This window comes from Diaporthe amygdali, assembly GCF_026229845.1.
Source record: "Diaporthe amygdali strain CAA958 chromosome Unknown NODE_7_length_1459731_cov_64_868725, whole genome shotgun sequence".
Classification (NCBI taxonomy): domain Eukaryota; kingdom Fungi; phylum Ascomycota; class Sordariomycetes; order Diaporthales; family Diaporthaceae; genus Diaporthe; species Diaporthe amygdali.
Genome location: NW_026517027.1, coordinates 102,763 through 127,658, shown reverse-complemented (window position 1 = coordinate 127,658; position 24,896 = coordinate 102,763). Strand labels below are relative to the sequence as shown.

Here is a 24,896-nt window from a genome sequence, read left to right as displayed (position 1 = left end):
ATCAAGCAAAAAAAGGCTATTATAATAATTAGCCGCTAACTATCAAGCACTAAATTACAAATATTATAGTTTTATCTGCGCTTAAACCCCTTACTACTTAATAAATAGCTTAAAGCTAAATTCCGCTATAGCAGAGCTATAATTAAGCGTTATTACTAAAAGGTTACCCTTATAGGTATTATAGCCCTAAATATACCCTTATTAACACTATTAAATAGTATTGTTTTAACACAATAAGCTCTTAAAGTTAATAATCATTTTTCCTATAATAATCCTATTTAACCTAACTAATACCCAATTTATATAATCTAAAAGCTTAAAAATCTTTTCCTTAAAAAGCCTAATATATATCTTAACAAAATATAAAGTTTTCTTCTTAAATACTACCAAATTAACTACTATACTAGCATTATCACTAAAACACTAAAAAAGTACAATTAGTCTAATAAATAAATATATATACTAGCCTACTAACATAATAAAAACCTTTATAAGTATTATTTATATAAAATCTTAAAATCTTTATATATAATTAAAATATTTATTTTCTATAACAAATTAGCTATTAATAAAAGAAATAGTATAAAAAAAACTAACTAAAGGCTAATTAAGTATATACTACAAATAAAAAGTCTTCTTAAACAAAAGGCTTACTACTATATACTACTAGCAATTATAATTAATAGCTTATTTAACGTTATAATATACAAAGGCTATATTATAAAAAAGTTTTTTTTATAATAATTAGTAAAAAAAATTCTGCTATAAATAAACTTATACCTAAGCCTATAATTAATTTTTATAATAAATAATGCTTTATAATATTATAATTAGTAAATTTATATTACTATTAAAGTAAAAAGTATTTAGCTAATATATTTCCTACTATATTCTCCTAATTTTAATCTAATTAAAGCTTATTTTAGTAATCTAAAGAAATATATTAAGCACTAATACTAATTTAAGGTAAATAACTTTAACTTAAACTAAAAATTTATTAATTTCTTATATTTTTATATAAAAAAAGTTAAGCGCTATACTAAAGCTATATAAAGGCATTTCCACTACATAAGAATACTAATAAAAAGGTTTTAAATAAGCAGTTAATTTAATAATAATTAAAAATATTAAAAACTTAAAATAGTAATAATATAATAAAGGTTAATTATAAAATAAAAAAAATAGTATTAAAGTTATAAGTATAGGTTAAGTGCTATAGTAAAAAAAAGATTATACTATAGTAAATATACTTAATTTTCTTCCCCCCTACTATATATACTTACTTTTAACTACCTATACCTACTTTACTTACTAAAAAAATCCTTTTAACTATACTAAACCACCCTTTCTTATTACTTATAATACTTTCTAGCTATTATTACTACTTTCCTTTACTTAAAAGCTATTAAAAAACTTATTTAAATATTTATTTATAACTATTAATAGGTTTAGCAATATTTATAACCCTTATAGCTATAATAAATCCTCCTCTGCCTTATTACTCTTACTATTTTTAAAAAAACTAAAAAAGTCCTCCTTTTCCTTTAAATACAGCTTTATAAGCTTCCTAACTAATATAATTACATACAAACTTTTCTTATTAAACTAAATATTGTTTTTAATATAAAGCCCTTATAAATTTAAACCCTTATACTTTATTACCTTTAGCAACTTTTTTAATTATATTTTTTCTATAGGCATATAAAAGTATTTTTATAGTATTTTTAATATAAATTCTTTATATAAAACCTTTTAATTACTAATAACTTAAAGTAGCAATAAAGATATTATAATAAGCCTTTATTTCTTTAATAAACTGCCTAAGCAATTTATAAAAGAGCACTTTACTAGCAGTAGTAGTATTAGTAGTTTTTTAAAGCTTTACAATATATACAACAATAGTAGTAATAATAATAGTTTAAATAATAGCAGTAGTGCTAATAATAGCTATTATAATTAATTATAGCTAAAATTAAAAGTATAAAAGTTAATTAATAGGTTAATTACTATATAAATCTCTTCTCTTTACTTAAACCTTTTTTTTTACTTTTTTTATAGTAGTAAAAGGCTAATATTACTATTATTAAGTTCTTTATTACTTTAATTGCTTTTAGCTTATTATTATTATTATTAAAAAAAAAGCTTTATTAGTAGCTTATAAAGAGCAGCTTTACTGGTAACTATTACTCTTACCTACTTTAATAAATTATTATTACTTAAGTTAATATATATATTATTCCGCCTTATATAATACTATTAATATAAGGAATTGCTTTTATTATAATAATAATAATTAGCCTTACAATATATATCTAAATTACACTTTTATTACACTATTAGCTACTTATAAGCTTTTTATAAGGGTTTTTAATTACTATATATAGCTATAAGTATATAAGCAGTAATTAACTTATTATAAACGTTTAAAGGTAATAAGCTTCTATTAAGCAATTTAATACCCTTAAGGCATTTAACTATAAATAAACCGTTTACAAGGCTAGCAACAGGCTATACCTTAAATAGCTTACTAAAAACTTTAATTACTAATTGCCTATTAAGCAATAAATTAGCTTATAGTATTAGCATTACTTACAACTTTTAAAGAATTACTTTATAAGTATATATAAAAGTTAAAAAAAAAAGGCTTTTACTTATAAAAAGTATTTCTACTAAATTATAGCAGTTAAGTACTCCCTTAAAATAATTTATATATTTTTTTACTAACCTTAACTAGTAAAAGGTATTTTATAATATTTACTAATAACTAGCTTTAATATATAATTAGTATAACTTAATAGCAATACCCTTACTATCCTTAAATTCTGCTTTAACCCTTTTTTTTATAATAGCTAATATTAGCTAGGTTACATATTCAAATATAATGCGTGTTTAGGGATGTTAGTGTTTATTTAGGTGTAGGTTGCTTGTTTAGTTATAGGAAACAGCTAAAGGCTATATCCCTCTAAAGCCTACTTATAGCTATAAGCCTAATAAATTAATTAGCTTGCTATAAATGCTAACGCTATAATTTATATATTAGCAGTTTTTTATTAAGTATATATATATACTTATAAGTATTAAAAACTCTTTTAAAAACTATTTTTTATATAATTTAAATTTAAAACTTTAATAATTAAAGTAATTATCTATATATTTTAATTAAGTGCCTAAATAATTTAAACATTTAATTTCCCTAAGTTTATCCAGAAATCTTTAAAATAAACAGGTTTGCTAAGTTTAAATAAAAGTTACCATAATACTTTTATTATTAGAATTGCTTTTTAAGTTAATATCTAATAATTACTTTTACTTTATAAATAATTCTATTTTAAAATAATTTATAAACTTATAATTTTACTATTTAAGGGATAAATAAATAAAGATAAACCTTTAAGCTAAGCTAGTATTAGCTAGCTTAATTAATAATACTAATATAATCTTATCCTAAATATTAAGTAATAATAAAATAAAATAAAATAAAAAAAAGAAATATAATTAGTAAATTTAATAAATTTAGTAAATTTAATAAATAGTAATAGGTAGTAAAAATATAAAATTAGTTAATTAACTAATTAACTTTTAGTATATAAATATTAGTATTATAAAATTTAATTAAGAATGCTTATTAAATATTAAATAGTATTTAGCCTATAAAATAATAATAACCCTTATTACTTAAACCTTTAATATATAAGCTATACTATAAAAACTTATTATAAAGTATACCCTTAAAATAAATTTAAGGAAATATAGCCTAAAAGCATAAATTATTAATTAATATAAGCTAGTTTAAAAGTAATAAAACTAATCTAAAGTTTTACTATTTAAATCTAGTATATTTTATTATTATAAATTAATTTTACTTTTAACAATCTTTTCTTTTACTAAATTAATTAGTTTTAATTTATATAGCCCTTAATTTTAATAGTTAATTTATTAATAATTATAAGCTATTTAAATGCTTTATTTAAATTAACTTTAATAAATATATTTATTAAATTATTATTGCTATTAATTTAGTATAGCTTATAAATCTTTTACTACTTATATAATTATTAAAGTATTATTATATTTATTATTAATTGCTTTTTTTTAATAGTTTTTAATTTAATAAAATATTTATAAAAAAAGTATAAGTTTATATAAATTACTAGTAATATTATAAAAATATTAAGGCAAGCTATAATCTATTAAAAAGTTATAATAAGTATAATTTTTATATTAAAACTATTAATTATATTATAAATTTCTAAAGTAAATATACTTTATATAATTTTTTTATATTTAGTTAAAAACTAGTATAGAATATTGCTAATTATCTTTTATTTTATAAAGTTAATACTTTTTTTTTTATTAACTAAGATAATTAGAAAGCTAATTTAAAAGCTAAAGTTTTAATTATTTATAAAAGAATTATTTATAAAAACTATAAGTTTAGCTAAAATAAAATTAATAGGAATATATTATAGTTTATAGCTAAAGTTTTATACTTATTATTAAAGTTAATAGTTAAGTTTAATATATATAGTATTATCTGGATTTTAAATTTAAATAGCTATAAATAGGTTAAAAGCTGCTTTTAATTAATATATAAATACTAAATATACTTTATAAGCATATTATTTAAAGTATTTTTAAATATAATTTAAAAATTTAATATTAACTAAATTAATCTTTATACTTTAACCCTTTTAAATAAGGTTAATAAATTCATTAGAATTTATAGTAATCTTTATACTATTAAAGTTAAAAAAGTTATTAACTATAAATTTAATTTTTAATTTATAGTAAATCTATTTTTTTTAAATTTTTTCCTCTTTTAATATTAAAAAGGCAAAAATAATTATTAAAAAAATATTATTTATTTATATAGCTATAATATTAAAATAATTTTAATTATAAATAAAAATTAAAAGGTATAAATTATAAATAAATATTTTTATACTTAACTTATTATAATAATAGTAATAATATATTACTTACTAATAAACGCTTACTTTAATAATATTATAAAATAGCTTAATAACTTTTATAATAATATCTACTAAATATTTATCTTAAATTTTTAATAATAAGCTTATAAAAAGTATATATTTTAATATTATTTTAAATTATAAATAAGCTTAAGTAATATCTTAAAGCTTAATAACTATACTTATTCTTAACAAAAATAATATTAAAGCTATAATTAAATATTAGTTAACTTTTTATATAATTAATAATTATATTAAAATATTTTCCTTTTCTTTATTATTATACTTTTATATAATAAATTGTAACTTTTTATATAGCTTCTTAATTTTACTTTTAATTTCTTAAACTATATAAAACTTAAAAAGTTTAAATATACTATACTTATTAAAATAGTAAAGTTTAAATTAAAAAATATTATATTTAATTAAATTTAATATCTTTTAAATATTAAATTTTTTAAAAGGATTATTAAAAATAGTAATTACTTTATTATAATAAAGCTTAAATATAAGCTTATAGTTATTTTTTTCCTACTAAATAAGTAAAGTTTTAACCAGCTTAAGCTTATTCTTAAATTTACAAGGTTATTCTTATTATTAAAGCTAAAAAGGCTTAAAAGGTAGTTAATATTAATCTAAATTAGGTTTAATCTATAGTAGAACTTATTACTATAATTTAGTATTAATAATTATTATTATATTATCTTCCAAATCTATATTATTATTATAATAATATAGTTAAACTAAAATTAACTAAAAAGTAATTAGGCTATTAAGTAAATCAAAAGTTATATTATAACTATTAATAGCTAAAAGCTTATATAAGCTTTATTAGCCCTCCTTTTCTTTCTAAACTTAAATATTACTCTATAAAGGGAGTACTAAAATATCCAATATTACTAATCTATTCCAAATATTTAAAGCTATATTAACTTACTATTTAATAGTTAATTTTCTTAATACTTTTATAGCTTTCTAAATTACCTCAGCTCTTTTTAAAGTAAACAGCATAAATAAAAAGTTAAATATTATCCAAAAATAAACTTTAAAAACAAAAAATATAAATATAAATTTATCCAGGCTAGCTATATTATTAATAGCTTTAAAAGCTATTTAAAATATAAACTTTATAAAAAACATACTTAAAAGCTTAATATATAAAATCTTATATACCTATTAAATAAAAGTATAATATTGCTTAACCTTTTTAACAAACTAATAAGCCTTAATAAGCACTTATTTATAAATAATTCTTATAATTTTAATAATACTTTTAAACTCTATAAAAATAAAGTTAATACTAGCATTATAAATAATATAATTAGAAGGTTTAAGGTAAATATCAATCTATACTAAACATAAAGCTTTCTATATATCCTTTACTAATAAAAATAAAATAAAAACGCTTAATTTAAAATAAAATTACTAAATTAACCATATATAAAACTAGCTTATTACTTAAATATATAATATTAATAATAAGCTTATAGTTAAAATCTAAATTATTTTTAAAATTAAATTTAAACTTTTTTAAAGCTAAATTATAAAATTAATAATAATAATAAAACTTAAAAATTATTTTTAAAGTAAAAAATTTAATAATATACCTAATATTAATTAATAAATAAATTAATTGCTTAATAAATAAATATTTAAAATAATAATATAATTATTTAAGCTTAAATTTAATTAAAAATATATCTTTAGCTTAATTTTTAATAAAGATAAAAAACTATAAATATCCTTATTTTTATATAATAAAAAAAGTTTTTTTTTACTATCCTAGTTTATATTAAACTATCTTATTTATAATATTTTAAAAAAAGATAAAAAGTTAGCTTATATTTTAAATATAAAATAAAAAAAGAATAAATATATTAATTATATAAAAAGTAATTATTTTAATAAATATAAAAAGAAAAACTATATTAAATAATATAAGCTATAAGCTTTATCCAAACTTAATAAAAGCTTTATTAGCTTAAAAAATATTTATTATTACAAATAAATCCTTTTACTAAAAAGTAAAAAGTTATTTATATTTAATAGTAAAAAATATTACTACTTTAGTATTTAAAATAATACTTTAAAACTTTATTATTAAGTATTATTCCTTTAAAGCAAAAATATTAGTAAACTTTAAAATATTCTTATTTATAAAAATATTTATATTAGGAAATATTAAATATAAAAAGGTTTAATTAATAAAAAAATAAATTATTTACCTTTTATTTTTATTATTTTTAATATTATAATCCTTAAAGTTTAAACTTTTAAAATTAGCTAAAAATATTACAAAATTAATATTAATAACTTTTTTACTATTATTTTTATAAATAGTAAAGTAAATTATCCTTATCTAATAGTATTTTTTAAAGCTATATTAAATTAACCAGTACCCTTTCTTATTATATATAAAGTATTTCTTTTTTTTATTATTATTATTTTAATAACTATCTTACTATAAAGCTTAATAGCTGCTACAGCTATAAAAATTACCTTAGCTATTATAATAATTATTATAAAAACTACCTTAAAAGTTATTATACTAAAAGTAATTATTATAATAATTAAAATTATTATATTATTAATTAAAGTATAACTAGTTATTAGCTTTTTCTACATCCTTATTACCTATATTAAAAAACTAAGTATTAATACTTATATTAGTATTAAATAATGCTTATAAGTTAAAAAATAAAGTCTTAATTAAAGTTAAAATAATATATAAAGTAAAGCTAAACTTTAATATATTTTTAATAGTTTAAAATATATTATCTCTTAAAAGTTAATTATTATACTTATTATACTTAAATATTTAAAAATATAAAATTATTTTATCAATCAATATCTATAAAATTTTAATATAGCCTTTATTTAAATACTTCTACTAAAAATTAAAAAAAGTTATAATATTCTAATTTATATAATAATTTTAATAATTTATATTAATATTAAATTAAAATTTAATTTTATAATAAACTTTAGTAAAATTATCTAATTTATTAATATTATATAAATAAAAAATTTTAGTATTACCTTTAAATATAAATAAAAAAGCTATTCTAAACTAATTAAGCTTAATTCCTAAATTCTTATAAATATTAAAAAAAATTAAAACTTTATTATTAAAAATATTATATAGCTATTTAATATATATTTTATTATTTTAATAAATTTTATTAAAATTTACTATTATAATAAAATCTAATAGTTTATTAATAATTAAAGCTAATAAAAGTATTAAATAAAAGTTAAAACTCTTAAATATATCTATAAATTTAATAAAATTATTAAAAAAAAAAAAATTATCATAATTATTATTATCTAAAAAGTTATTATTACTATTTAATAGTAATAAGGGATTATTACTATTACTAAATTTATTATCCTTTTTTTTCTTCTTTTTCCACTCCTTCTCCTTCTTCTTTTTATCCTTATCCTCTTTCTTCTTCTTCTTCTTATCCCTCTTCTTCTTTTCATCCTTATTTATCTTAAAATTAAAAAAGAAAAACAATCTATTATTAGAATCACTATTAATCTTCTTCTTTTTTTTCTTAAACTTATCCTTAAAAAACTTCTTATTAATAGGCTTTACTATCTTCTTTTTCTTCTTTTTCTTCTTCTTTTCCTTCTAATTAAGTTTATCCAAATTAAAATTATCTACATTAAAATAATTCTTTATATTAAAATAATACTAATAGCTAAGTTCTTATTCTTTTTTAGTTTTAAATTACAACTAAATATAACTTTATCTAAACCTTAATATTCCTAAAAAGTTATTACTAGCTATATTAAAAAATTTATTAACTTAAAAATAATTATTAAAGCCTTTAAATATCTAACTTTTTTATTAAAATCTATAAAAATACCCTTAATATATAAAGTCCTCTTAAGCTTAAAAGTATAATTAAATATAATACCCTTAAAAGTATTTTTTAATTATTTAGTAAAGTTATTTTAAAAGTATTTAAAAATTATTTTTAATTATAAATATTTATAATTATTAATATAAAATATAATAAAAATATTAAAATAAACTAGTTTACTATTAAAAATAATAAACTATTTTTATAAAAAAAAGTTAAATTATTTTACCTAATAATATTTAAAATAAATACTATTTTATATAATATTAAAAAATAAATTATACTTTAATAACTTATTTTTTAATAGTAAAACAGATTTAATTTTATTATTTATTATAATATTAATAAAAGTTATTAATAATAAAGTATTAGAATAAAATAAGTAAATAAAAAGTAAGTATTATATTATATAAAAAAGTTAAAATTTTTATAATTAATAAAAGGGTTATAAATAAAAGAAATTAAGTATAGCTATATTTAAAATTATTTACTAAATATATAGTAAATATATATAAGTAATAACTTCTCTTTTATATATTATAGCATTATTAAAATATAGTAAATTTGCTTATTAATAAAAATAAATAAAAAGTTTAAAGCTTAATAAAAGTTAATATTTAATTTAAAGTATAATAAATGCTTAAAATAATTAAATTAAAAAATATACTTACTATATTTAAATCCTTTTAATCGCATAATAATTTATTAATATTTATAAAAAATACCTATAATAAATATAAGTTTATAAATATAAATAAATATTAATATAGTTACTTTATAAAAAGTATATATAAACAATATACAAATCTTAAAATAGTAAACTATTTCTTTTTATATTTAGCTATTTATAATTGCCCTTATAATTATTAATTAGTATTAGCTAAGTTATATATTTAAATATAATATGTATTTAAAAATATTAGTATTTATTTAGGTATAGGTTGCTTATTTAGTTATAAAAAGCAGCTAAAGGCTACATCCCTTTAAGGCCTACTTATAGCTATAAGCTTAATAAACTAATCAGCTTGCTATAAACGCTAACACTACAATTCACACAGTTAATAAGTTTTTTTATAAATTAAAAATGTTAAAAGCTAGCTAATTAATACTAAGTTTAATAATATAGCGCTCTACTAATAATGCTTAAAAGGATTTAACACTAATAACCTTTATAATTAATATTATTAGTACTTTACCTAATAATTTTTACTATAGCAAGTTAATAAAATAGCTTTCCAAAACCTTAACATTACTTTTAACATTTTCTAGTAATAAAGCTATTTTAAAAGCAGAATTGCTACTATTAGCTACTTTTAAGCTATTTATACTTTCTTTAAAAACAATTACACTCTTATCCAGCCCATTAACAACTTCCTCCGCATTTTCCGCTATACACTAAGCTATATATTTAATAGCAGTTAATTTATTCCTAATAGTTTTTAAAACAGCCCCTAATATAATCCTTTTACTACACTTTTTCTACTATACAGTCTATAACCTATTAATAGCTACTTTTACTATTAGCTTATATATATATATCTACTTAAGCACTATTATATAATTATTAATAAATTACACAGTATAGCGCTATAAGTAAGTTTTTTATAGTAATAAGTGCTTAAATACTGCTTTAAGGGTTAATTAAAATATATTAGCTATAAATTTAAATAAGTAAGCATTATCTCTAACTAAAGTAAACAAAGGCTACACACCTTTATATAACATGCAGGCTCTAATTTTATTATTTTAAGCTATAAAAAAAGTACGCCTAAATAGGGTTTAGCAATAATACACTGCTATTAATAACAATAGTAACCTTATAAAGAGGGTATTTATAAGTGCCTAAGCCCGTTTACAAATTTTAGTGGCTAGCGCAGGACTAACTCAAATAACAGGGGGGGGGGCTCATTTTGCTTTCCACAGACAGAGGCTGCAGTAACAATAGCCTGCAGCATACAGTAAAGATCGATTGCTGTCGTCATAATATTTACTTGTCTAAGCCTGGATAGCTACCCCTCAGATGTCCACCACAAGGCCCCCAATTGCGTTCTATAGACAGAGTTCTGCGAGTCAATAGGCATATAGCAGACTATGCATCCTTACTGGGCAGGACGGCGCCCAGGAACCATCTTCTGTTAATCACGTAGTCCATCGCCTCAGCCCACTTTGGGAACAAGCCGTCCTTCAGGACGCCCGTCATGCGTGCGTAATTTCTCACGGCCTCGTCCTCTTCTTCCGTTTTGACCGCCCACTTGTCATCTGGACCGTACACCATCCAATTCCCCTGCCCGAATCTCTCCCACGGGTCCTTGCCATGAGCAAAGTGGATGAAATCTGCGCCCAGCTTTCTCGACAGGTTCATCTCCTCATCTGTCATCTTCTCTTCCAGCGTTTGAAACACAAACACCAGCTCAACCGCATGGTGAGCCAGTCCTTTGAACGAAGTCTCTAGCTGAGAAAGCTGGTCAAAATGGTATGCATACGTTCTCTCTACCTTCGACGCATGTGCGTGCAGGTAGGTGTGCAACCAGAATAGCCCTTCTGTCGCCATCTTCTCGAAGCGTAGGTCGAGCTCCTCGTGGGATAAATCGTCTGATATGCCGTACCTCTGCAGCACATCCGCGGCATGTTTCTCTCCCAAAAACCCACTGAAGTGACCCAGGATGGATGCGTAGTCCTGATCGTGCAAGGAGCCACGGAACATTGCCGCCTCGTCCTTGACATCACCAATCATGTACCCTTGTAGCCACTCCGGCGGCGAGATTATCCCCCGGTCACTCATCGTTGGGCGCTGTGCGTGATACCAGCCATCTGCGCACGGATTCCCGGTCGCTCCCATTGAGCCCTCGATCTCGCAGGTCGCTGCGGCGATCGCCTTCTGCGGCGCGTCCCGCAGCGAAGCCAGTGCAGCACTGCCCGTACTCTCGATTTTGAGATGTCTCAGCAGGCCCCGGAATCGCCTCTCGTGCTCCTCGAGCGACCAGACCGGAATCGTGTTGATCGTGCCTGACATGCTGATAGCGCGGGCGAACGGCGCCGGCTCGCGTGCCCATATCTGGTGGGCGACGCTCATGCCGCCCGCGCTTTCCCCGAAGATCGTGACGTTCTCGGGATCGCCGCCGACGTTGGCGATGTAGCGGTGTACCCATTGCAGCGCCGTCTGCTGGTCTGTGAGGCCGAAGTTGCCGACGCCCTCGAGGCCGTCTGCCTTGAGATCGCTGCCGATGGCTTCGGAGGCGAGGAAGCCGAAGAGGCCGACGCGGTAGTTGATAGTGACGCCGATGATAGGAGAACCAATTGAGGCCGAGTAGTCGACCAGCTTCACCATGTCGTAGCACGGGTTTGTGGAGGAGCCGAAGAGCAGGGAGCCTCCGTGGATCCAAACCATGACGGGAAGATTCTTGGTGTGCGAGGCGTGCGGGAGGACGATGTTGAGGTTGAGGCAGTTCAGCTCATCTTCAACGTCCTCCTTGAAATACGGGATGGGCGGCACAGGAACCAACTCGCTGCCCCAGGTATATTCAGGTGGTTGTGGGCATATTGGGCTGTCATCGTCAGAAGAGTCTGCCCGAAGCAGTGATTTTGTTCAAAATCTTACCCATGTTGAGTACCGTCATGTAAACCATTCGGCAAAGACGTGTTCAAGACAGACCGAGTCCATCGTTTCTTGAGTGTGGCATAAGGAATGCCACGGAATTGACGAGCTCCACTGGGGTATACAAGACCCTTTACATCTCCAAAAGTTGGGATGTGGATGGTTTCGGTAGAAGATGGTGTTGGAGGAGGCATGTTGGGTGCAATTTGTTGGAATTGTAATACGGCGGGCGGAATACGACGTTTTTTACATATTCTACACCAGATTGACGTGAAGCCAGAACTTATACTTCCATCCGTATCTACCTGGTGATCAATGCAATATGCTGGCCTCTGCTCACAGTGCAGCGCCGGCTTCGACGGCCCCTAGATTATCCCGTCTATCCCTTTTTGGAAGTCGTATGCGCCGGATGGGAACTGCAGGGATCTGAGCTGGCGGGCACAGATTGGGCGCACCCCATGTTCACTCACGCCTCACACCTAGTCTCTCAACGAACTTGTCTTATCAAGAGACAACTCTAGTATCCTTCTTCAGCAACCATCTGTACAGCCCCATGCGATCTCTGGTGTGGAAGCGAGCGATGAGCGAGATGGATGAAGGACAAGGCCCTAGGATTCAAAGATTCGAAAGTAAATCCGAAAAGGGGATCTCAAGGACGGATTGCAGTTGAGATGTGGAAATTGAATCTAGGTTTCCTGCTGCCACTTCCTCCTTCCACCAGGGTGATGAAGACAGTGTGCTGATCAGGAGATTGACATCGCCTACTAGTGATCACTCAACATCTGTCTCACACAGCAGTCCGTTTATCATTTTTGGAGAGACTGGGGATCAAATTCTCTTCTTCCGGCATGTAAGACACTTATTTTATTGCAGTTGACCGAAGGCTGCAGACTGATAGATAACCATCAAGACGACGGGGGCTCGAGGATTGGGGCAGGGGGGATAGCGGCGAATGCAAAGGGGTAGACACTACCTGTCGGGGAGGCAAAATGTCGAATATCTTCTTTATTAATATAAATTGTTTGTTTCTTTGTGTGGTATAGCGACATGTACACAAGCTCGGAATTGGATATCCGTTCTCTCGTTGCGATGGAAAATGTACATACGCCAGTTTTCAACATTGCGAGGACGCGAGTAATAGTCTCTTGACTATTTAGAGCTATACTGCATGAAGCTGCAAGATTTTCTGATACACGTCCATAAGCTACCTCGAAATAACAAGGAGACGAAGGATACTTGCAACCTTTTGTGGCGTGGTGGTGAATGTGTGGGCCAGCTCGAGGCTCGTTTCGGAGCTGTGTGGCCGTGTGGTTGCTGTTTGGGAGCGGAGAAGCCCCAGCTAGAACGCCAACCTTCACGGAATTCACCGCGCATGACCTTGGATCTTCATTGCATTCTACATATGATAAAGGGAAGAAGCTAGATCAAAAAGATGATTCAATATATCGAACATCATTATTCACATTCATGGATATCTTGTGGACGCGAACGAGCGCATGCAAAAATTGGCGGGAAGCTGCCACCAACAGGATCTGAAGGGACGTCTGACACGCATACTCATTAACCTCTTAGTACCGATGTGAGATCAAGAAAAGCCGGCCTTGTCAATTGGACTATTTTTAGGGCAGGCATGTGTGTCCCTGCATGAAAGCACATATACTCGTTTAAAAGAAAAATCTGCGGGCGGCTTGCAGTTGCTTCCGACTTCTTCAGGCTCTTGGGTGGATAGAGAAAACTCGACATCCACCAGGTTGGCAAGACAACATAGCCGTAATCAATCTTGGAATCTGAGGCAAAGACAGAATACGAATCTTTGCTCGATGTTGTTTAAGCAAGTCTCCTTAAGCGGGCGACCCATTCAACACATTCCTCGAATAATGGTAAGAACAAGATATTAGAGGTTACAAAGAGTATGCTGAGCCACTGGGAACCGGATTCCGAGAGGTATCAGGCGCCCCTGCGCTGGCGAGTACCTGGACAGAGACAGATGTTGGCAGAGTCAAAACCAAGCGACGACCTGAACGCCCAGCGTTGTCGACAGCCTCGGCCCAAGAACAGACTTTCTTCAAAACAATTGATCTATGACGGCCACAATGCTAGAAATTGAAGACAAGGCTTGAGAATAAATCATGGTCCCCTTGTGGCCATCATCACGGAATGCGCACAATAGCTATCCAAGACAATAAGGACAGCTCCCGGAACAAGCCATCGGTCGCAATGCAGACCTAATTCGGCTCCGCAACAGTAGTTACACACGATAACGAGCTGTCACAAGGCCCCATAATGAATGCGGACCCCAGATCGTCTAGGCTCTTTACGTGATAAAGCTGTTGATGGCACGTTGGCCAGGAGTGATGAGCTCGTGTTCAAAAGCAACGTATGCACACGATGCACCAGCGGCGTCCAACGCCTCAGCCTGCCAGCCCATCAACACAGAGCAGAGATGCGATTGCTCAGCTGTAGGCTGAGGGACCTTGTCTGTTTGTTTCAAGGGGTCAAGGGCATCCAGCTCGGCCTAGCTTAGCACTCCTGCGCCAACCGCAACACTCTATAGCAAAATTTACGGGGAAACACAACCTAGTGTCTCGCGCTACGAGCTGTCAGATTTCTTGAACACCATAAGGCTCGCCTTGGCCTGGCCGCCCTTGTCCTCGCGAGGCCCGCGATTGGCCCCGCGGGCGTCGTCGATAGGCAGGCTCGGCACGCATAGGCAGGCGGGACGGGGAGAGAAAGGGAGGGGGGCTTCCTCTGGGCTGGGGGAGAAATGTTTCACAGCCGGGTTATTTCTCGAAGACGTCAAGATCGCGAGGCTTCACCGAGGATCAGATGATCGATCTTTGAATTGAAGAGCTGCTTGAGGTTGCCGAACCCGCCGATTGGCCGTGTCTGGCAGGGTCCCTCGGTGGTGATGAAGCATTCTGAATCTCATACGCGCGGCTTTAGGGAAGGATCTCCAGTATCATCTTCCTCCACTTTGCCGAGGAGTTCTCGCAAGTTCGCACCTTGTTTACCCATGGACGAGGTTCGAGCTTTGATACTAGGGCCCGAAGTCGGGCGGCAAGTTGCGTCTCGCTCGAGTCAGGGCCAAGTCACGGAAGAAACAGGTTGGAAGGTGAATTCGGCTGTCGCGTTAGATTTGAACATATGTTATGTGTATGATGAGCTGCAGTGAGCTGTGCTTGGCTGGGCTAGAGGCACTGCATGGATGGATGGTAGGGACGTAGAGTAGGCCGACTGTTGTTAAGATGGGCGATAGGCGAGGCAGATCATTGCAACGCTGAAACGCGGATTGCTACCTCATCAACCAGTGCAACCGGGAGCACCCATCCATATGCTCATCCTGTGGTGGCGTCGCGCACAGGATTTGGGGCTCTGATGTTCCCAAGGTGGTGGGATTGGATGGGTTGATTGGGGATGGGATGGGCGGGCAGCCTGCAGCGAGCCAGCAAGCATAACCTAAAAAACGTTGCATACCGCAGCCGCACCATGGGCAACGACTGTTTGGTCGGGAACTTGTTTCATTTGCAGGGCTAAGAACCACTTATATGGGTGAGGGAATAGTGGGAGAGGGAGTGTGGTGGGGTTTTGGACTGCAGCAGCTGTGGAAGCTTGGATGGAAATTGTTGGGCCTCGTCGTCGTCGTCGTCTTGGTCGTGATCGATCCGTCGCCGTTGATGGGGTTGATAACATGGATGAGCAAGGCCTCCAGCATGGTAGAGCATGCTGCACTAACAGCCCGTGCAACGGGCCCAGCGTGTCGGTGCTAGTGCACAGTCCCTGCGCAGGTGCGGCTGGACCCGTGTGGCTAGTCCTAGAAAGGCGACTGTCGCGACTGATTTCCCCCAGTACCCAAATTTGCATCGGCTGATGTCCGCCTTCGTGCTATGAATCCGTTCGTCTCCATCCGTCAAATCCCATGACCGCCACAGTCGCCGTGACCGTCCTTTTCCCAGACAGACCCCTGGCCTGGCCAGCTCATCGAACTGGCTGTTCTGCTCAGCTCTGTCGTGTTCACTGAACATCCAAATTTATCGAATGACTTATCCTTGACGGCTGCCCATGCCCGCCGCAAGCGCATTGGCATTCTCGCGGCGGGCGCATCGTCTCATCTCTCGCGGAGCTAGACGGTATTCAGAGACCAGCTTGCGAGCCTGTCACGTTTGAAAACACCGGACGACACCCTCAATGCCCACCAGTCTGACTCCAATAAAGCTTCAACAGTTTCCAACTCGGCCGTGGACAGCCGCTCGGCATCTCGGGAAGGGGTCCACCCTCTACGTGAGAATCACGAAATACATGCTTTACATAGGACGTCCCTGGTAGCTTGTTTCCCGTTGTTTCTAAGCTGCCCCAGGGCTGTTATAATAACAACAACACCAAGGATGATCTCACTCCCCGGGCTGCATGCATTCTATGCTGAAGATCAGACCGGCGAGTCTCGCTTCAGAAACATACTTTTGCAGGCCTGGATGGTGGTGTGGGTCGTTGTGGTGTGTTGCAACGTCCTTTGCTATGCAGGGCTGGGCAGGGCAGTCGGAATGTAATGTGTATACGACATTACATTCCGATCCTCACCTTCTCTCCTGGCGAAACAACGAGCTCTACAAGCCAGAATTAGTTACTGACGAAGCAATTACTACAACTGCGGCAAAGACGTTGAAGAATGGTCCGGCATATGATACACGACACTAAACCTCGCCCTCACTAGCCGCATTGCACTCGCATTCGGGCCGGACAAGGCACGCTTGCCACCCTCCAGTCGGTGCAGGTTTGCCGAGGTACGACTCTACTAGAACGACTACTACAACACACGCGCTCGATGTCGATCTTGGTCATCAGGGCCATGGACTCTCCCTCCGACTGGTCCAGGTTGTCCAGGGGGCAAAAGTATCTCTCCTTTCCCACACTCACCAAATATTCCTGCCGTCTCTGCTTCCTGTAATTTCGCCATCAAGACCATCAAAACCATCAAGCTGCGTTGTACTGTGCACACAGTAAATCGCTGGCCACCGACCCGCATCAAAACCGTGGGGAAAGGAAATTCCCAGAAAGGGTAACCTTGCTTCCGCCCAAGGCGGTCGGTACATGGTACAAGTACAAGCGCTGCGTACAACGGACTCCTTGCTCGACTTCTCTCAATCTTTCCCCCACAAGGTCTTCACCTGCTTCTCGACACCACTGCACCGGCATAAATAAAGTTGCACCTTACTTCGCGTCCGACCTCATCTGTTAGGGCTCTTGTTGCATTGTTTCATTCTTCTCTTGTCCATTACAAGGGCACCCTGTCAGGCAGAAGCAAGGAGCCAGGCTTTAGCAAAGAGAAGACGAACCGGCCTGTTACCACGGCGAGCAGGCATTGCCTGTTGAGACCTTGAGCCGTACTCTTGGCCCATCTGCGCTCGTCTTATTGCTATATACTTGTCCACTCCTCGACCAGCGACGCCGATTCTCACCATGTCTTCATACGAAAAACCCAGCCTATTCGAAATGGACGCCGACAAGATCAAGATGTTCATGCAGATCTTGCCCAAGCTGCCTCTGATGGCACGGGTGGTCTTGTTGCACATGCTTCAGATGTCACCTCCGAGCAAATATGTCGACATGAGGACCGAGTTGACCGTGGCCGTTATACGGTCCTTCCTTACTCCCTCAAAACCCACTACCATATCCTCGACACAGAAGCTTCTCAACAAGGACCCCGGCGTCAAGGGTCGTATCTGGGTGGCCAAGTACACAGCACCCACCCCCAAGGAGACCAGCATGCGCGATGTTGTCGTTCGTGCCGTCGAGAATATGCGCCAGCCCAGCAGCAACGGCAGTCCGCCGCCGCCACTGAAGGATGTTGAGTGGCCCGAGACTGCCCCAGTCGAGGCCGAGTGGACAGGCTACCGAGCAGGCGCGACACCCCAGTCAAGGCTACCGCCCATCACCGAGGCTGAAAAGTACTCGGAGATGATGAAGGAGGTGAAGAGCCCAGCTACTATCCTTTATTTCCACGGCGGCGCCTACTACCTCATGGACCCTGCCACTCACCGGCCGGGGACAAAGAAGCTGGCAAAGATGACTGGCGGGCGATGCTACTCAGTGCGGTACAGGCTGGCGCCCCAGAATCCTTTCCCGGCAGCACTTATCGACGCGCTGCAGTCGTACCTCACTCTGCTGTACCCGCCTCTGGGAGCTTTCCATGAGGCCGTCAAGCCAGAACATGTGGTCTTTTCAGGTGACAGGTGAGTGATTCCATTGCTTTTGTGAGGCTCATCTCTTTGTGATGGCAGTCAGACTGATAGAGAAATGTAGCGCCGGAGGCAACTTGTGCATGGCCCTTACGCAGCTCCTTCTTGAGTTCCAAAGGACTAACACCAAGATCCAATGGTTCGGCCAGGGGGTCACCGCCCCTCTCCCCGGAGGCGTGGCCCTCAGCTCCCCATGGCTGGATCTCACGCACTCCTCACCATCGTGCAAGAACAATGCCGCTTTCGATTATCTCCCCATGCTCCAGGGCCTCGAAAAGATGGAACGGCCGTCCTGCCCAGCGTGGCCCGCAAAACCGCCACGGAAGATGCTGTACTGCGCGGACGCATTCATCGCACACCCCCTGGCGTCTCTCGTCACCGCAAAGAGCTGGGCAGGATGCCCCCCGGTGTACATTTCCTGCGGGTGGGAGCTGCTTGCCGACGAGGACAAGTACATGGCGGTCAAGCTGCACTCGGACAAGGTGCCTATCGTATTCGAGGAGTTCGAGGCCATGCCACACTGCTTCCCCATGGTCTTCATGGACAGCCCTGTGTCCACGAGGTGCTTCGACGCGTGGACGGGCTTCATCAAGGACGTCGTGGAGCATGGGCCCTCGAGCGTGGAGACGGCATTCAGGACGCTCAAGGCCAAGACGCTCAAGGAAGTCGACGTTGACCCGGCCAAGCTGAGCCCCTACACCGAGGCTGAGCTGCGCGAGAGGCTAAGAAACCTAGGTAAGGAGAGGGCGCCAGCCAAGGCGCCAGCGGACGTGGCTGCGAAACTATGAGGACTTAAGTAATATTTCAGGGCATGATTATTGCATGATTTATGGTTCATGACGGGGGTTTGGTTTTTTGCATGGATTTTCATCCGATTACAAGACGGCTTTCTCAACTTTGATATACCCAGTATGAGAATGATAATTATCAGCGGATGTAGCGACAGGACAATACAGGAAGATTTTGGCTGCAGTCTGAAATAAATGAATAAAATAATCAGAGTAACGTGTTGGAGTTTGGATGATATTAGTATGTGATGAATCTTGCCGCGTCCACATGCTGGGACGTCGACCTGATGAGTGGATTTCGAATACGAAAGCTACTGCACGCACCCTCGAGATTTACTTACACATGCAAATAATGCACGTACATTTTCGTAGATTTCTAGAAAAAAGGAAACAAAGTCCTAGCGGTTCGGACCCGAACGTGGCAACCAATGTGGGGTGCATCAATTCCACTCGGAGGATTTTCGAAGGAGTGCGTGCTGCGTAGCGACTCACTCGTGTTCGCGTCCGGGGCCAGCTGCCGAAAACCTTAAACTTGCTTCTTGCTCCGTGCCACACCAGACAATCCAACGAATCACCCGGACGTAGGCTGGGGTGTGTGTGTTACACACGCATACAGACGAGGCCAGGCCCATCATTCAGCCAAGCCACAACCGCCACTGTACGACACGATGGAGCGCCACCGCGCCCTGGTGCAGAAGATCTCGTCGACGGTGCGCGCCTTCTACAACGCCAAGGAGCCGTACCGCATCTTCCACGGTAGCACAAACAGCACGCGGCCGCAGCCCCACGGCCGTGGCGCCCGCGTCGTCGACATCTCGGCCCTGCGCGATGTCCTCTCCGTCGACGCGAGCAAGCGCACCGCCCTGGTGGAGCCCAACGTGCCCATGGACCGGCTCGTCGAGACGACGCTGAAGCACGGGCTCGTGCCGCCCGTCGTCATGGAGTTCCCGGGCATCACGGCGGGCGGCGGCTTCGCCGGCACGGCGGGCGAGTCGTCGTCGTTCAAGCACGGCTTCTTCGACGACACGGTCGCGTCCGTCGAGGTGGTCCTGCCGGACGGCGAGGTCGTGACGGCCGCGAACCCCAACACCGCAGCCGGCGCCGAGGGCAAGCACGCGGATCTCTTCCGGGGCGCGGCCGGCGCCGTGGGGACCCTGGGCGTGACGACGCTGCTGGAGCTGAACCTCGTGGCGGCCAAGAAGTTTGTGCGCACGCGGTACCGGCGCACGGGCAGCGTCGCCGAGGCGGTCGCCGCGGTGCGCGAGGAGACCGCCCGCGCCGAGAACGACTACGTCGACGGGATCCTCTTCTCCAAGGACCACGGCGTCGTCATCACAGGCCAGATGACGGACGAGAAGCCGGCCGCCGCCCCCGTGCGGACCTTTTCTCGCGCGAGGGATCCGTGGTTCTACATGCATGTGCAGGAGCGCACGGCCTCACCATCACCATCATCATCACCATCATCATCCAGCACCACCACGACGGCGGCGGCCAGCAGCGAGGACCAGGACGAGTACATCCCGCTGGCCGAGTACCTGTTCCGGTACGACCGCGCGGGGTTCTGGGTGGGGCGGGCCGGGTGGACGTACTTCAAGCTGGTGCCGTTCAACGCGCTGATGCGGTGGTTCCTGGACGACTTTCTGCACACGCGGATGTTGTACCGGGCGCTGCACGGGTCGGGCGAGAGCGCGCGCTTCATCGTGCAGGACGTCGCCATGCCCTTCTCCACGACCGCCGACCTCGTCGACTATACCTCGGACGAGCTGGGCATCTGGCCGCTGTGGCTATGCCCGCTGAAGCGCCGCGCGCCGCCGACGTTCCACCCGTACACGACGACGCCTGGGCGGGCGCCGGAGGAGAAGGAGGACGACATGATGCTCAACGTCGGCGTGTGGGGCTGGGGCCCGGAGGACCACGGCGAGTTCGTGCGGGCGAACCGCGCCCTCGAGGCAAAGGTCCGGGAGCTCGGCGGCATGAAGTGGCTGTACGCGCACACGTACTACGACGAGCCTGAATTCTGGGACATGTACGGCGGGCGCGAGTGGTACGACGCCCTGCGCGGCAAGTACAAGGCCGACGAGGCAGGCCTGCCCAGCGTCTATGACAAGGTCAAGGTGGACCTGGAGAAGAACAAGTCGCGGAGGAGCGGGCTCAAGAGTGTGTGGCCCTTTGGGGGCATCTATGGCATTTACAAGAGCATCAAAAGCAAGGACTATGTGCTGCACAGGGACGCAGGTTGGAAGTGGAAGGGGGAGGAGTGAGGCGAGGCGCGGTAATGGCGCGAGTCTGCTTGATTTGGCGCACTAAAAGATATTTACGCATACTGCATCGGTGCTACATGGCCTGATAGAATTAGACAGGGCAGCGGGCTTCTCAGCCTGGCTAAAAAGAGTGGTTGGTAGAACTGCGTCACAAAAAAGGACATAAGCATGGGGATAGTAAAATGGTTGAGTTACTAGATACTGATAAGTTCCAGTGCTCCCATAATGGGTCTATGCTCTAGTATAGATGCTCCCCATGAACGTTCAAACAATCCCGTCATATATACATGCTGGCCATATATCCGTCAATTGGCCATTCATGAGACGTAATTAATTAGTACAGGCGATTGGCCTGCAGTTCGTCGCGCGTCGCTAGTCACCCAAAGCAGTAGTAATCTGAATTTCTCTTGCGCCGGGGCCCGTCTCTTTTCTTCTCGGGTGAAGTTACCATCCCGAGGCAGACGCCTCCCATTCTATGCGTTTTAGACACCAATGTCTAGTACTGAAAAAGTGTAAAAGTCGTCTAAGCCTTGACAGAGTAAGACCGTTGGAACATGTCGTTGACCTCCTCGAGGTAGTAGGTGCCAGAGACGATGGTCGAGGCATCGCCCTCGGGCTTGAAGTTCTTCTGCAGATGCGCCTTCTTGCGCAAATCACACAGCTAGCAGGGTTGTTAGCACTGAGATGTCGCCATATGGACGGATAACAAACTTACAGCATCGTAGGCCTCGGGAGCAACCTTCCTCCTGGCCTCCAAGCGGGCAGGGAGGTTCAGAGTCTTGGAGATCTTCTCCGTGTTGCCCACAACCTTGAAGGAGGTGAAGCTGGCAGCCAGGCCGGAACCGTAGCTGAAGAGACCAACCCGCTTGCCCTCAAGGCTGGAGGCGGGCACGAAGGACACCAAGCTGGCGAGGCCGCCCCAAACACTACCGCAGTACATGTTACCGCACAGAGTGGCAACTTGAATGGCGGGGTTGACACGCTCCTGGAACCTCTTCTTGGAGAGGGCCATGAAGGTCTTCTCCACGACCTTGTCGGTCAGAGACTTCTTGTAGTCCATATCCCTGATCTCCTTGGGCGCCTCAGCAAAGGCAGAGCTGTCAGGGTCAGCAAGGAAGTCATGGTACAGAAGACGGGCGTAAGACTTCTGGACCAGCTTGCAGGTAGGAGCATGGAAGGCCATGTAGTCGAATCGGTCAAGGGGGGTCTTGACGGGGCCGTCCGCGACACCGTTGCCGTTGGCGTGGCCGTTAGCAGCGCCGTTCTGCAGCTTCTTCTCCTTTTGGCTGTAGGAACGGTAAGCGGCATCCAGAGCCTCGGTGTAGCAGTTGATGGAGTAGTGGCCGTCGACGTATGGGTACTCGCTGGTCAAGTCAGGCTTGTAGAAGTCGTAGACGTGCTGCATGTAGGAACCACGCAGACCGGGCTCGGCGACGATGGGAGCGTCAGGCCCGACGAGCATGGCAACGCAGCCAGCACCACCCGAGGGGCGGGCGTTGCCCTTGGCATACAGGGCGATGTCTCCTGCAACCACGATGGCGTCCCGTCCGTCCCAGGCGGAGGACTCGACCCAGTTGACAGCGTTGAAGAAGGCGTTGGTACCTCCATAGCAGGCGTTGACGTTGTCAACACCCTCAATGTCGGTGTTGTCGCCAAACAGCTGCATCAGAACGGACTTGACAGACTTGGACTTGTCCAAGATGGTCTCTGTGCCAACCTCGAGGCGGCCAATGGACTTTGTGTCGATCTCGTACTTCTTGATTAGGTTGGAAACGGCGGTCAGGGCGAAGGAGTAGATGTCTGAGTAAGATGCTGTCAGCAAGATTGGTCCTGAGAATGATCTGGGTGCGTGCCCAAACATGAACAAGGGGGTCAGGGAGGAAGAACTCACCTTCGCGGTCATCGCAGAAAGCCATCTTGGTCTGGCCAAGACCAATTGTGTACTTGCCGGCACTGACGCCGTCGAACTGCTCGAGCTCGGATTGCTCGACATACTATTTTGGCACGAGAAGTTGTCAGCACGAGTCCAAATCCAAGACGTGACGAGCAATTGGCGCTGGTGCTGGGAGGCAGAACACGACGCGGAGGCGACATCGGGGCTAGGCGTGACGAGCAAGCACGTACCTGGCTGGGGAAGTAGATTTCAATGGCCTTGATGCCAATGTTCTGAGGACGAGAAGCCATGTTGAAGAGCTGATTGACAGGTATAGGGAGGTTTAGAAAGTTTCCGCGGGGGTGAGGAAGAGAAGAGAAGAGCAAGAAGCAGAGAGAGTGTCGCTCTGGGGGAGGGACAAGTTGTATGGTGGCAGAAATTGCGATGTTGGAGTGGGCTCTGGCAGATAAAATGCAGCGCGGTGGGTGTGGGTGGGCGGATGGTACATAGGATGGACGGAGGAGGGGTCCTGTCCTGGGGGGGTCCAATTTGTTAGCCCCTGGTTTCCTGCATGCGACTCGGGCTGGTTGCATAGGTTGTTGGGACCCTGTCTCCCCTTCTTCCCCTTGCCGCCTCAACCTCACCCTCACTAACACGAATAACAAGACTGACGGGATAAGCACAATACACCGCCCCTTCTGCCTTCTGGTGATTTCTGTCCCCAGGCTTGTCCCAAACAACCCTGACCAGGCCTTCAGAGGTGCATTCAGTCTTCTGCTGCCTACCCAACGCGTACCTTTTATATACGCAGTCACAGTCCTGCGAAAAGGCAGAATCTTTGACGGACTGCTGTGGTCTATATTGGGAGCAGTCCGCCACCTAGAGAGAGTGTATGTTTGAGAGAGAGGTCAATCGGGATCGGACGTCCGTCATTGAGGGCTCCCGGCTATAGAGAGCATATGCTTTCGTCTGATTATCTGTCGCTCTGTATGGGTGTGTCTGGCCAGCCGCCTGTCCGAGTCGAGTCGAGGGGATCCCAGGATGGTGCAGAACCGGTGGAGCTCAAGCTTCCATTCGCTGGCAGGTGGACACTGACTGGATGAATACACCGTGCATACTTCCACCTCGCTCACCTTGAACAGATAGATGCCTGTACACGTATATTGAAGTTACTTGGGGATAATCACTGTGTACTTGGTGTCGATCCGACCCGACTCGAGCTTGCCTGTGCGTATATGGCGCCAGCCGTGCAGCTCACGCGAGCTCTATGCCTGCGTCTAACCACAGCTGCTGCTTGGACATTC

At 38.4% G+C, this 24,896-nt stretch overlaps 4 protein-coding genes across 4 annotated transcripts; 2 read left to right on the top strand and 2 right to left on the bottom strand.

Annotated features, from left to right (window-relative positions):
• Positions 1-10,931: 10,931 nt before the first annotated feature.
• Positions 10,932-12,631, bottom strand: J7T55_013654 (acetylcholinesterase; the record flags this gene model as incomplete). The annotated part of the gene is made up of 2 exons (XM_053140548.1): positions 10,932-12,387; positions 12,441-12,631. 2 exons carry the CDS (start codon positions 12,629-12,631, stop codon positions 10,932-10,934), a joined length of 1,647 nt encoding a protein of 548 aa, XP_052995993.1.
• A 5,260-nt stretch (positions 12,632-17,891) lies between these two features.
• Positions 17,892-19,458, top strand: J7T55_013653 (acetyl-hydrolase-like protein; the record flags this gene model as incomplete). The annotated part of the gene is made up of 2 exons (XM_053140547.1): positions 17,892-18,664; positions 18,735-19,458. The coding sequence occupies 2 exons, from the start codon at positions 17,892-17,894 to the stop codon at positions 19,456-19,458; spliced, it is 1,497 nt and encodes a 498-aa protein (XP_052995992.1).
• Positions 19,459-20,126: 668 nt separating this feature from the next.
• Positions 20,127-21,719, top strand: J7T55_013652 (fad binding domain-containing protein; the record flags this gene model as incomplete). Its single annotated transcript, XM_053140545.1, has 1 exon — positions 20,127-21,719. The coding sequence occupies one exon, from the start codon at positions 20,127-20,129 to the stop codon at positions 21,717-21,719; it is 1,593 nt and encodes a 530-aa protein (XP_052995991.1).
• Positions 21,720-22,242: 523 nt separating this feature from the next.
• On the bottom strand, positions 22,243-23,903 carry J7T55_013651 (hydroxymethylglutarylsynthase; the record flags this gene model as incomplete). Its single annotated transcript, XM_053140544.1, has 4 exons — positions 22,243-22,380; positions 22,435-23,519; positions 23,611-23,713; positions 23,844-23,903. The coding sequence occupies 4 exons, from the start codon at positions 23,901-23,903 to the stop codon at positions 22,243-22,245; spliced, it is 1,386 nt and encodes a 461-aa protein (XP_052995990.1).
• Positions 23,904-24,896: the final 993 nt, after the last annotated feature.